Here is a 14,796-nt window from a genome sequence, read left to right as displayed (position 1 = left end):
GGCTTCAACTCTGGCGAACAGGGTTTAGAATATAGGCCTTGTGGACTGAATTTCCCTGACAAAAAAAAAACTTGCAAAGGTAAAGCTACAAACCTTTTTTTAGTAATATACCAACAGGCTTGAGTGTTCTGTATCATGTGTGCAAAGTCTTTTTTCTAGTCGTACAATAAAGGCCTTGGTAAATCACCATTTACGTGCCAATGCACGTAAATGCACCAGGCTGTCACTGTGACCTGAATATGACATTTCACATTCCCAAACCATGTTGCTTTGTTTTAATATAAAGCTGTGGCAACCAAAAGTCATATTCCCTGTTTTCACAACTAATATAAGATGGGAGAGATGTGTGACATCACTCTTTTCCAAGATTTGGGCTTACAGTATATAACTGAACAAGTTATACTAAAGCATTTGCTCCATGAAATGCTCGTTAATCTTTTTTTTTATATGATATGTGATTTATGATGGATTATCCCACTGGGAGAGCTAGAGCAGACCACAGCAAAATATGGAGTGATAATTTCACTGTAAGAGCGTAAAAATGTAGCCTATACAGTATGTAAGGGTCCATTCTTACACACAGTTAAATTAACACTGAGGATTTTACTGTGTGCTTGATATGCTTACATTCTTTGTTCAAATCACGTTAGGTCAGATGCAGGTTTGACTAGGCCAAAACGTCATGATTTTCATTTTGTAATGAAGAGATGTGTTTTTTTTTAATCGAGTGAATGTCACACATCTTTAGCCTTTTTCTATGTGAAGACTAAACTAACCTAACGAACCTTGTGGTAACCTCATTATTGATGTGATGAATCTCTGGTAATTAATTATTTCTCATTACAGTTCTGCAGTTTTTGACATTTGGCAAAAAACTATGGTGTAATGATGGCGTTTTTACTACACGTGGCTGTGCATTATTCTAACCATTTATAGTCGGTCTGTGTGTCTGTCTGTGTGCCTGTCCAGAGCTAATCTTGCAAGCCGCTGACACTGTGCACAATATTTTGTACACACTGCGGCCACATACGTGTCATAAATTGCCCACGTGTTATACCTTTAGAAATATTTAACTTTTATAATGGAAGTCAATGGGATTCAGACTAGGCTGAAACCTTGTCCAAATTTGGTGTCATCATACGTCATCAAATGTCATGAAGGGGGGGGGGGGGGGGGGGGGCATTTATGTTTGGCCTTTTAGGATTTGAAGTTACACAGGTGTAGATCTGACAAATAATGTCCACATCAAAACATTTGGATCATGAGATCCGATTAGTTTTTTAAGAGAAGACCACTCTAGCTTGTATTGTCTTTATTCAGTACAGTGTGAGGAAAGCTGAGAAACCGTATAAGGGACGGAGAAAGGGGCTGGTGGGCTTCAATCCAAGGCCAGCCGGGGTGCATGTTGGTTCAGAAACAATACTGTTGTTATAGTATTTCACCACAGGCAATAATGATTCTGTCAAGTTTTGGCATACCGTTACCGGTAGTTAATTAATCCAGCCAGCCCAGAAAAACAGATACGTTGGCTGGCCGAACATTAAGGTTAGAAGGATGTCAGAATGTTGTGACTTGTGATTAGTGAGAGCAGACTCTGGGCTGCAGGAATGCTAATGACCTCGGCTACATCATGCAGGGTTAACCTTATCTTATCTCTCTCCTATAGCAGCATTCATCCACTTCATTATACTAGACTAGTACTGATCTCGCCTCAGTTCAATTTATATCGTGCAGAACTCATAATGTAATAGAATAATATTTAAACCTGATGTTCCTATTTGGGGCATGTCATTATATGATCAGTACTTTATTTGGATCTTTTACCGGGGGGGGGGGGGGGGGCATGTCATTATAGAAGAAAGGTTAAATAAAAAAATAGCAAAAACAGCTGATCTACAAGCTCTGAGCGCTTTGCATTGTGAGGTTTTATATTGACTATTTCTTCTTCTTCTATCATTTATTCTTTCAATTCTATTTTTGTAATAATTGCACACAATCATCACGGTATGCCAGCATTTCCCTTGTATGAACACTGGCCTGCACAATGACGAGAGGCCAACTGGCTGCTCGTTATTAAGAAAAACAGTTATTTGTTTGATCAATGATGACTGTTTAATGTGTGTGTGTGTGTGTGTGTGTGTGTGTGTGTGTGTGTGTGTGTGTGTGTGTGTGTGTGTGTGTGTGTGTGTGTGCGTGTGCGTGTGCGTGTGCGTGTTTGTTTGTTTCTGCAGCGTGCGTGTTCAGGTTCAATGGCCTGTCCTTGGTCTACCTCATCTATCTGCTGCTCATCCCGCTGTTCGCAGAGCCTACAAGCACAACAATGAAGGGTAAGGCCTGAGGGCACAAAATTACATATTTGTAGTGTACCCCGGTAGAGTTCATGCTTCTGCTTACATAATGCAAATATCAAGACGAGTTTTAGTAGACTTAGGGCTCTATTTTCGTCCGAGCTTTCTAATGCCACAATGATTATAGGAAAATTACAAAGAGATGCATAGGAGCATAAGGAGAGATGACGCAGCCTGACTCTGTGGACATCTCCTTGCAGGCGCGCTGCGCGCCGCTCTATACCCAACTAATTTGGCATATGGCTTACAGGTGCTTCTAAACTCCACTATGCGTCTTCCCAAATCTGTGTGACCAAAATAGCAATTAAGGGGAAAGCGTGCCAACACACCCATGACCACACCTCTAGGCGCAAATACCAGTGTCGGCATAATCGATAGCGGGTGACACTAGACCAAAATACCATTTAGGGACAGAGCAAGCTCCTATACTCGTAATCTTCGGGCAGCGGCTGACTTGCGGGCAGCGTCGCGGGTAACGGCGGGGACGAAAATGGAGCCCTAAATCTACATTTGATCATGTCGATAAAAAGGCATTTTTGCTGGCCTTGATGGCGTCGTAATGCCTGATTTCACACTCTGTTACCTGCTGAAGTCCCTTCGTTCCTAACATTTTAGCTCTAGTTTTTATTTGTTGACGAAATATATCAATATATTTAGTCTTATAGTTTTTACTTTAGTCATCATAGCTTCGTTTTTATTTAGTTTTCGTCAGTGAAAAAAGGTAGTCGACGAACATTTTTTGTCATAGTTATAGTCGCCGAAATTAACACTGCTGTACATAGGGTACAGAATCGTCATAGTGTACCAACCGTCACAGGTGGGGTGATCAGTTTCTATAGCTAGAAGTGCGACTCCACACCTGAATTTATAGCAAAGGCGGTTCTATAATGCCTTGATAGGATACAATGTATGTATGTACTATGTATGTATGGCTCTGTTTCAAAAGCACTTCACGTTTTTATTACCGTTTATTTATTTATTTATTAACTGAAACCATTTCTGTTCATCTCCTTATGACAACGCAAAGTCAACATTCTTTTAATCATTACTTGAATATACTGTGTGGGCAAGGTGCATGGAGAAAAAGGTTCTCACAGTGCAGTCTACATATAATTTTGTAAATGATGTCAGCTGGGAAGCCCACAGAAACACACGTGTACAACAGAAATACAGAACCACTGGTACTGGCACTTTTCCAACCCTGTATGGGCAGCATTTGGGGTGTATTACAGCATGTCAGGATGGGCAAAACCAGTCGTCGTTCAGTTTAGTATTACATTTAAAAGGAAAGCCACCCATAGATGTGGCTGTGATTGCACCCAGAGCTCTATATTTGCATGCATTTGCTAGAGGCTTAACAGGTTTTGTGGGAGCCTAAGAACTCCATCTTCCAAGGAGATCAGCCCAAATATTTATACTCTATAACAGCTTCCCATAGTCAGTTGCTGGATTTCTTTTCGTTATCTACAGACACTCTTGCCCAAGGCCTTGATCACCAGAGATACTGTAGTGTAGATCATTTATGTACATACTTTATACTGTAGAGAATACAGCCTTGTTTTACTACAATATCAACCAGAAACCAATCTGTAAGATAGTCATTAAGGAGCATTTTACAGACTATGGTCACATAACAAGCTTTAGAAAAGCCATGACTGACTATAAGGGCTTCTTCAACTTAAACCCTAGCATCCCTATTTTGGGGAGAACATCCGGCAAAGAATAGCAGCTTTACAAGCGTTGGGAGCTTGTAGATCTGCTATTTTCGGCAAAGAGATTTAATGTAGACTGAAAAAAGGAGGGGTTCTAGTATAGAGCCCTTGGGAATCCAGTCAACTAAGTATAGTGTTTTAAGTGTTTATTTTGTATATATTTTTATAATCCTTCAACATAACTTTAGCCTCAACCAATGTCTACAGAAAATATAAATCACCGCTCATCTGGGAAGGTTTTTGAAAAGGTCCTCTCTTTTACGGGTGATAAATGTGGGGTTGTGGTTTCGAATAGGGCTTGACGATAGTTTTGCTGCGTCGGTATGCAGCTTCACTTCACCTACACCGCAGAACACTAAACAGGACACCTCCCAGACCGCTCATAATGTGGGCTTCAAGCAGGAGACCACATGCAGTGTTTAATAATACATAAAGCCATATCGGTGGGGAGGAGGAACATCCAGGCCGTGGGCTGGATGTCTGTCTGCTGTGCTCGTCTCTCCAGCTGAAATAACAGTCAGGAAGTGAAGGATGGGAGAGAGACAGCCCGAGGACAGGACAGGAGAGAGAAAGTGGACCACTTATGTACTCATCAATAGTTAAAGAGAGAAATCCTCGAGTAAAGCAGAACTGTCATTGATACTGTAGCTGGCTACAATACTGTGGGACAGATTCTTGGACATTTTTCAGTAGACTGTATAACAATGATTTATATTATATATATATATATATATATATATATATATATATATATATATTCCCTCTTTTTATCCCCATCTCTCAAACAAGAACAAAACCAGTTGGACAAGTAGTTAGAACATTTTTGTGTAATTTTGGCTTAATTAAAATTATGTAGCCAAATTACAGTGGTAATGTTGTGTGTTTCACACTGCATATAGCTCAAGGTTAATTTTCCGTAATTTGGCGGTTTAAACATTAATAAAGTACCCTGATCTTATATCCACCCTCTCCTCTTTTTTAACTTTTTTGATTGCTCGGATCGTCCCTATTTCTTAAGGTTAGTTTGTGATGGCTGATTTGACATTATAACGTGACCGTCCACGTGCTTTGGACTTGCTTACAGTTGGAGGCCATCGATATTGTCCTTTTCTTTTTGCTGAGGTTTGCGTGATCTGCGCAAAAGGACAGTTAACCCATTTTGGGCGGGAACCCCTTTTGGTGTTTTAAACTATGTTATAATTTAGCTATTGAAAAATAGCAGATCTACAAGCTCATAGCACGCCACCGAGTGGCGCGCTACGAGCTTGTAGGTCTGCTATTTTTGAAAAATCGTGAAAATATTTATTTCAGAAAACTGGAGGATTTAGAAGGATTTTTTAAAATTTTGAGGTCAGGCCTAAATGGGTCAAATGATAAGGGACAATATCGGTGGCATAGGTTTGCATAGTGTGATGAGGGCCAACAAAATAATAAATGTGAAGTTTAAACTGCCACAGGCGTTGGTTATGGTTAGAATGTTGCTGTTTCCAGCTGTGGGAAGCATGCCAGTATATATATATACAGTACCATCTGGCTGTGTATTTATTTACTGTATGTCACATTCCTGGGAGAGAATGGACTCATTTCACTCAGTGCATTAGTTTGCAGTCTTAATGGGAGAAGCCATCTATTATGTGTGTGTATTAAATTGTATGAGGCTTAATTTTGCATTTGACACAATGTGGTTGACAGTTCCCAGTTTCGTAATAAATCGTGATATAAAAAATGTAAATCATTGACTTCATTAATAATAAATTGACAAAAAAAGTAACCATCTTTTCCTTAACAGTGAGCGAACAAAGGCATGACTCCATGTTATCTGAATAAGTAATCTGGATTTATATTTTGAACTGAGTCATCTGAAAGTAAATTGAGCTCAGTCATGATAATTACACCTGTAGCCGCACACACTGACAGACACAAACCCTAAGCATGCTAATTTGAACATACAATATGCACCGACACGCTGGATAGTCTTTATTTATATCAATTTTAGAATTAGGAGAACCGATTAGGCCAGATCCTCTTGACTCATGTGCTGAACTGCGTTGATGGTCTGCTTCATTTTGGCTATTGAATCTCCAGGGAACCAGCATGGCTGTTAAATTGGTATTGTTAATTTAAGACAGATGTTGGGGATGAATAATTCATTAAGGGTAATTTCCTTTTAAAAGCCTTGTCAGTTCATTAAGCCTAAAGAATGCATCAGTGAAATTGGACAGGAACATCTTGTGCCATTAATGCCATTATTGTTAATGTTTGGGAGTTACTGTCTGATATTATAAAGACAGTATTTAACCACTTAAGCTCTATTTGAAAACAAATTCTAAAATAGTAGAGATACAGTACAAGCTCACAAGACGCCACATTGTGAGTTTGTAGATCCGCTATTTTTAATTTGCTAAATGTTTTAATGTTTTCTCCTATAATGACGTTATGCCAAAATAGGAAAGCCAGGGTGAAAGTGTTTCCTTTCCCTATAATGTACATTTCCAGTGAACATGTCAATAATCTAAACTCTCATAAACACTAAAGAAGTCCATAAGCGATACAGAATTGCAATTGCTGTTTTGAATTAACTAGCAGAGGCCTAAAGACAGCAGTACAGTAAGGAATAGATGTCATTGATTTTATATGAATTCATAAACCTCTATTTTATGAAGTGATTTATTTTATCTCAAATGGAGTCATTTAAATAAATTCCAAGTTGCTAGGGTCCAGCACTTGAAATTGCACTTGTGCTGGCAAGCCCGCACGAGTTGGATAGATGAGGATTGTTGGTTTGTTTGGAAAAAGCAGTCATTGCTAAAAATAAATAAATAAAATGATTTTGAACAATGAACTCTTTTGGCATGGTTTAAAAGCACTCCAGGGACACAGCAGTTTGTGAGTGAATAAAGAAATAACGGGCGTGCTACTAATTCAGGACGAGTGTCATAACCGAGACAGATGGTGGCCAGACAGTAAGAGGAAAACAGGGGGACGGGTGCCAGTCACATTGTACAGAGCTTAAGGACCAATTTGGACACGAGTAGCTCTCTAGTCCTCATACCGAATCTTTACAAGCATTCTTCTCTTTCTTTGCAGCCGTGGAGGGAATTGCTGGGGGAAATTAGCTCAAATTGTTTTCACTTCAACATTTAATAAGCATGGCATGAGCTGGTGTTGGGCATTTGATAAGGTTACAACGTGGATAGCCCGCACTGCTCAGCGGTAGCGTCTCACCTTGGCCAGGATACGGTGCCATATCGCAGTAAAACTCTTTAAATGCTCCCCGCAAGGATGCATTAAATTTAACGAGGCTCCACCAGAACAGAACCGGCGCGGTGTGGAGATGGAACAGAACTGGAGTGCTGGAGATGATGCTGTGTGAAGAACAATTGAATGCCCGGCGGACCCCAAACCGCCGTATCATGGAGGCCGCTGGGTAGCGAATGCAAATTTTGTTTTGTTGAAAGGACGGACGTTGCGCCTTAAAGAAGACAGCGTCACTTCCCTTTCAAAGCAGAGGGCTCTTCCAAAGGGCCCTTCCGTGCCCTGGGGATGAGAATGTTCATTTCCGCACTGTGAGGAGGTCGAAGAACCCCACTGTAGTGAATTATCACCATAACAACTCCTGAAATTATCCCAAATACCTTTAGGTGTGCTATAAACAGGCCATGTGTTTCGCAGCTGTCGTGGTTCTCTCACACCCGTCTATGGATGAGGAGCGACTGGGGCGTGAGGAAGACGGTTGGGTTCTTTACTCCCCAGCAGAGAAGGAAGGAAACCAACTCAATTCAGGAATTCCTGTTCAGAGATGTGTATGTGCTTTTCCTGTGGTCAGGACCCGTCTGATTGACACTTGTATGAGTGAGCACTTTCCCAAAGCCAGAAGTCAGAAAAACAAACCTTTGCACGTTGGAATAACATCAGTACAATGTTTATTATTTATGGACTCATGGAATGTATGTTTGACTTTTAATGATGACCTTTGTTTTATTGCCAGTACCTAACTAACTACTACTGTGTAATGTAGCCATATCCCCAGAAAATACCCAAGGGTACTTTTCCCCAATTCTTTCTAGGTGGAACAGCAGCAGGGTTAAGGTTGACAAATAGACATTATAATTATCGGGGAGAACATTAAGAAATTCCTTAATCTTCTGTCAAAATACATTTTGAAAGTGCATGAGTGCTTTCAAGACAAAGCAATAAGGAAATTGTTTTGTTGATTTTTTGTTGTTACTCTAAAAAAGTATTTTCTGCATATAACCGATTACAGTTATAAATGAGTTATCTTCCTTGATTAAAATATTTTTTAGTTTTTTATGACAAAATCACAATAAATGATTTTACCAGAGGGATTGCTAAAAATAAACAGAAAACAACCTGAATTCAATAAAAAGTTATTAATTGAGATTAATTGAGAGATATTATGCAGATGATGAATCAATTGATGAATTGCCTGATGTTTTTATTGACAAAATGTACATATACATTACCACATATGTATAGTACACATTGTGTACATCTCTGTCAAAAGCATGAACACAAAAAACTTGATGGCTTATTTCCATTGTGGTCCTTTGAGTGCATATGTATAAACCCAGTGGACATGTGTTTTTGGGAGGGGCGTTTTAGTGGAGACAAACAGACAAATGGGAGGTTCTCCATGTAAGTGAGAAATGGTTGCCATATTTTGATATTTTGTAGAAAGTTACATTGACGATCTTAGAACAGAGCTAACCACGGTATCTAGAGCAGTGATTCTCAAAGACCCCAATTCCACCAGGGTTGAAGCGGTTCTGTATTTCTTTCCCCTTCTAATTTTGAACCAAATTAATTGGTTCAGATCCCTAAAAGTTGGTTTGGAACTGGAACCAAAAACATACTTCTTCTTGCCCTGAAGTGGGAACTAAAGTGGACGTGTCACTGTTCAGGTTGGAAGATGCATGCAGATGTGATATAAACCATCATAACAAAATAAAGAACAGAACCAGTTCTAGAACCAAAGTTATTTTGGTGGAAAAGGGGCCTAAGTGGTATCTGGGGAACCCCAGGGGTACATGAGGGGTTTCCATGGGGTCCCCAGGACCAAAATCAACTGTTGCCCTATTTAATATTTTGGCCATTAAAAAATTGCCGATCTACAAGCTTCTAGATCGGTTATTGAAAAAAAGAAACCTTTCCTATTATGGGGGTCCATGTGGCACAAAATCTTTTCAGATGGTGGTTCATGGCCAAACACATTCCTGTTTGAGTACCACTGTATCTCAGATTCAGAGAGAGAGACATTGTCACATCACATGTATTTTGTCAGTGTGAGAAGAGAGAGGACAGGACAGTGGAGTGAGAATCAGAAATCAGGTTAAATGGAACAAAATAGATAGAGATAACTTAAGATTATGTACAGGTAGCATAATGTGGAAGCAGGTATTGTGTTGATTTCGTCGATTAAAACTATGACGATTTTATTGCGTTGTCTACATTTTTTTCACTGACGAAAACAAAATTAAAAAACGAAATGAAAATGAAACTATGATGACTAAAACTACGAATAAATATATTGACAATTTCATCAAGAAATAAAAGAAGAGAACACATCCAGTAGAACTTAAAGACAAGTCATTTTATGTTTGGTTGTGCTCGGGTGTTGAACTCTGAAAATATAGCAAATCTACAAGTTCACAACATGTTGCACTGTGACGCACTGTGAGCTTGTAGATCGGATATTTTCAGCTTGCAACCAAGTCTGAAATATTACTAAAACTAAGTGGGATTTTATTCAAACGAAAACTAAATGTGGGATTTTATTCAAAAGTCTGACTAAAGCTAAATCAAAAATTGCTGTCAAACTGGTACAGCTGGTATTTGATATCACCACTGGTATACACATGATATTTAGAAATATATATATATATATATATATGTGTGTGTGTGTGTGTGTGTGTGTGTGTGTGTGTGTGTGTGTGTGTGTGTGTGTGTGTGTGTGTGTGTGTGTGTGTGTGTGTGTGTGTGTGTGTGTGTGTGTGTGTGCGTGCGTGCGTGCGTGCGTGCGTGCGTGCGTATTGTGAAGAGGGATCTCATCGGGATGGGCTTAGCCTTCAAGCATACTCTTGAGCAAGGATAGATTAAAAAGCCTTTATTAACTAGACAGGGCTATCACTTATTAAAACAATAAAAAGCCACCAAACGCTATAGGCTTTTTAATCTATCTATGCCCAAGAAGCCCGTCCCGTCCCGACGGGACCCTTCTTCTTCCCTATAAACTAGTTTTTAACTTTGAGCAACTCATCACCTGGAGGAGTCACCACCTGTTTGTATCTCAGCAGCACTCGGCTCGCCTCTGTTCTTTGGTATACAGTATGTGTTATTTTATTTATTTATAAAAACTGAGCAGTGCAACTATACTTTATTGTGAGAGTTACTGTACTATACTCTGTACTGTACGGTACATTTCTATCATTAGTTATACTTTTATATTGGTCAGTGTGAATGGCCCTTTGGGTCACCCAGCGGTATTGCAGCTGTTAATATCCCAAACGGACAGACATAAGGAGTACGGACATTGGGACACACACGGCCAGTCATTGAAGCGGTGTAAATATTTAGTAATGTAGAGATGTATCGCTACGCGAAGCTAGAGATGTTCAACACTGACTTGTGTTGTTGTTGCTGTGCTCCCCTGCAGGCCACACGGGGCGTCTGCTCATGTCCCTGTGCTTCACCAGTCTGACCTTCCTGCTGCTGCAGGTGGTCTATCAGATCACCATCCACAGCCTGCTGGCTGCCCGCTCCATCCAGTCCCACTTCAACTGTGAGTACAGTAGTATACGCTGCACACGCATACACGCATGCACGCACGAACGCACGCACGCACGCGCGCACACACACACACACACACACACACACACACACACACACACACACACACACACACACACACACACACACACACACACACACACACACACATGTGCTGCCCACTCCATCCACTCCCACTTCAACTGTGAGTACAGTAGTACGCTGCGCATGCACGCACGCACGCATGCACGCGCGCACACACACACACACACACACACACACACACACACACACACACACACACACACACACACACACACACACACACACACACACACACACATGCGCTGCCCACTCCATCCACTCCCACTTCATCTGTGAGTACACTACACACTCACACTGCCTGTGCTGGCTGCCTTGCTGCTGTCTGTCTGCCTGCCTGTCAGTGCTGTCTGTCTGTCTGCCTGCCTGTCAGTGCTGTCTGTCTGTCTGCCTGCCTGTAAGTGCCAGTGGTGGAAAGTACTTTACTGAAGTAAAAGTATCAAGGCTGGCTGCAATGTAGAAATACAAAAAATAAAAACAGCAGACCTACTGTATAAGGTCACATCGTGGATGTTGTGTAGATTGTCTATTTCATCAGCTTTTCATCATAATTACTTTTTAGTTTTTGAGGGGCGCTAGCCCCTCCTATACACAGGTTTAATGTTTGTCTTTAGTTCAAAGTTTGTTTTGTAAATGACAATGAAGGGAAAATTTGTCATATTAATGCCGTTTAATGTTTGAGTTTGCACCATTTGTTTTATATCACCATTACATCACCTAATCAACATGAGTTAGACTTTAATATATTAGCGCCCCTCACTTCACACGGGTGTGATTTTTAATGCTTAAAATGGTTAAAGTTGAAGAATAACAATAACAATCCACCCATCTGTCTGTGTCCCTTTTATATGGAGATTTCAGTATCTATCTCTCTGTGTCCCTCTATTCCTATATATGGAGTTCTGTGTCAGGCATGCCCAAATATGGAGATTTGTGATGTCAGAACAGGCCAGCTCCAGATATGGAGCATCGGCAGGGCCCTGTCCAGAGCCCAGGCAGAGGCATTTTGTGGTGGTTCTGGATAACCGTGGGTCCGACCGACTCGACACCGGGAACTGATCTGTAGAACGCATGTGTCGAATTTGAAGTCGGTGGGGCTAACGGTTCTCGAGTTACGTGTATTACAGCCATACACACGTACAGACAGACATACAGATACATGCATTACGTGCATTTAAAGATAGATATTATATTTTGGTCTGCAGACTATATTCATGTATGCAAGTTCTAACTTTTGAGAAACGTCAGCAGACAAAACATTTTCTTTATGATAATGATATGATCAACTGGATTCTTAACTGCGCATTCTCAACTGTGGCTTATTGTCACATTCTTCTCAATGTTTACTTATGTCAAAGGTCCTGTTAATACTCTTATATATACTGTAGCCTGGAGCCCAGCCAACTAGAAAAGGTGTGTGCGTGCGTGCGTGCGTGCATGCGTGCGTGCGTGCGTGCGTGCGTGCGTGCGTGCGTGTCTGTTTTTGGGGTAATCTTGCAAACCACTAATCAACTAAAGACATTATCGGAACATTTTTTGTTAACACAGTGATCCCCAACCTGTGGGCCGGGGATCACTGTGTTAAGGCCTATTCATACTCCAGTTTTAGGTGATAAGGTGACCACAGAAAAACGGTGGTCACCTTATCACCTAAAACTGGAGTATGACTGTGTTGGTGTGATCACCCATGTTGAAGGCACACTGTGTGTGTGTGTGTGTGTGTGTGTGTGTGTGTGTGTGTGTGTGTGTGTGTGTGTGTGTGTGTGTGTGTGTGTGTGTGTGTGTGTGTGTGTGTGTGTGTGTGTGTGTGTGTGTGTGTGGGGGGGGGGGTCGTGTCCATTAAAACCACTACTCAGTTAAGACATTCTTCTTTCACTGACTGAATTCAGGAATCAAATGAACACATTTTTTTTGCGTTATATTTTTAGATGAGTTTAGAAAATGACACATTAACATGCCAATAAATAAATAAAATTCAGATTTAAAGTTGTTAAAAACCAAAATAAATGCATTAGCTTCAGACTGTGCCAAAAGGTGCAGTTTTATGATAGATTTATCATATTTCACGACTTAACGACCTTCCTCCTTGTACCATAAGTATAAGTATAGTACAAATAATGAATTGTGCTGCCTGCTAAGAAAACAGTGTGATCTTGCGACTGCGTGCATGTTGGGAAGGTGTTAACAGTTGGCTGTGGGCTGCTCATGAAACTCAGTATCAAAACCGTAAAACTCAACCGATGTCTAGACAGGACAGCGGCTGACCTTGTGTTTTAATGACACGTGAAGTCTCGTGGTAGCAAAAACTCATTTCCAGCGTAGACACAACAACAGCCAGCTCTCCTGAAATGGCACCGTATCACCTCGGGGCAAGCAGGCTACACGGGGCCCGCCGCTCTCCATGGGCAGGCTACATATTTGGTAATGATATTTGGTAATAAAGTCAATATTTATTACCCAAAAGGTCTCAAAGTCAGATGAAGTCATGGTGGTGTAATTAATTAGACCAGGGATGTCTAACTCATTTTGGGGTGGGGGCCGCATTGGACGAAATGTGACTTCATGAGGGCCAGAGCGTATTTTACCTGTAGCCTAGAGGCCATTTGCTATGAGAGATGCTATTTTTATTCATGGAGCGCCAATAAACCATTTGAAAATAGAATATTTAAATTTCAATAGCTGTCTCAGCAGAAATTTGTAAATGGCTACACAACCCTTGGTTTTATCCATGCCTGCTTTTTTATTGAAGTGATGAACAATGGAACATTCAAAAAATATGAGTGAATAACAATAAGTAATACTTCAAAAAATATTTATTTTTAAAATCTTAATTGTTATTTTAAAAAAAAAAGCCAAAGGGGGGAAAAATAAATGAAAACCATGACATTTCACCTCTGTCTTGTTTTCACTTGCTGCTTCCTGAATATCAGGGACCAGTTTCTGAGAAGTTATTTTCATAACATCATTAAATAATATCAATATGTATAATCTGCAGTGGTGGGATATATGATAATTTCTATGTCAGCTGTGGTCTGAATGTTCCTCGGTTATAGACCCTTGTACTGGAGAAGTATAGTCCCCCTAGTCACGCAGCAGCAGAGAAAGAGGGGGGGGGCATGCGTTGCCTTAACAGTCCATTCAATTGAGCACTGCAGCTGACAGCAATCAGACTAGTTAGGGAGGGCAGCTCAGAACTGCGATTGAGCATTTTGGTTTATATTTCTTTAAAAACTCATAACTTTTGAAAGGAATGTGCTAGAGATTTTTTTTTACAGACTCATACATTTATGCTCTACAAGTGGGGGGCCGGATTAAATCATCGTATGTTTGACATGGCTGAATTAGACTGTGTGCTCCTAGGAGGTCAAAGGGAGAGAGCTGATCCCATAGGAAATTTTAAAACCAAAAAGTGGCAAATACTGTGTCACTTAACGGTACAACGTTAAATCAATACGCCTCTATCAAATGTGGGGATGTTAGTCAGCTTGACACATGGACCATCGACGGACATGGAATACTTTCTGTCCCATTCTGAGCATTACACTTTTATGTTTGACTGAGGTCCTAGATGCTCTGTAAGGGCTTGGGTCTTGTGGACTATACTGTATGTCAATATCTGATACTTTCCATTTGCAGAGAGAGAGAGAGAGAGAGAGAGAGAGAGAGAGAGAGAGAGAGAGAGAGAGACAGAGAGAGAGAGAGAGAGAGAGAGCGCATTGTACGATAACGATTGTTATTCTCACCCATAGGCAGGAGATAAAGTAAGGAATTATTAAGGTCCTTGCAGACTCCTTTTTCAAAAAAACAAAAACGCAGCAGTCTGCAAGGACCTTTAGACTAAGGAATTA

At 40.6% G+C, this 14,796-nt stretch overlaps 1 protein-coding gene across 1 annotated transcript in view; it reads left to right on the top strand.

Annotated features, from left to right (window-relative positions):
• piezo2b (piezo-type mechanosensitive ion channel component 2b) overlaps nucleotides 1-14,796 on the top strand; it is a 182,696-nt gene that overhangs the window by 12,252 nt on the left and 155,648 nt on the right. Inside the window, exons 2-3 of the mRNA XM_079529246.1 lie at nucleotides 2,232-2,327; nucleotides 10,734-10,859. Of these exons, the coding sequence (XP_079385372.1) occupies nucleotides 2,232-2,327; nucleotides 10,734-10,859 (222 nt within the window). The remainder of the gene's footprint in view (nucleotides 1-2,231; nucleotides 2,328-10,733; nucleotides 10,860-14,796) is intronic.

The sequence above is a fragment of the Electrona antarctica genome (genome assembly GCF_951216825.1).
Source record: "Electrona antarctica genome assembly, chromosome: 19".
NCBI classification, from domain to species: Eukaryota; Metazoa; Chordata; class Actinopteri; order Myctophiformes; family Myctophidae; genus Electrona; species Electrona antarctica.
This window is presented reverse-complemented; position numbering and strand designations above follow the sequence as displayed.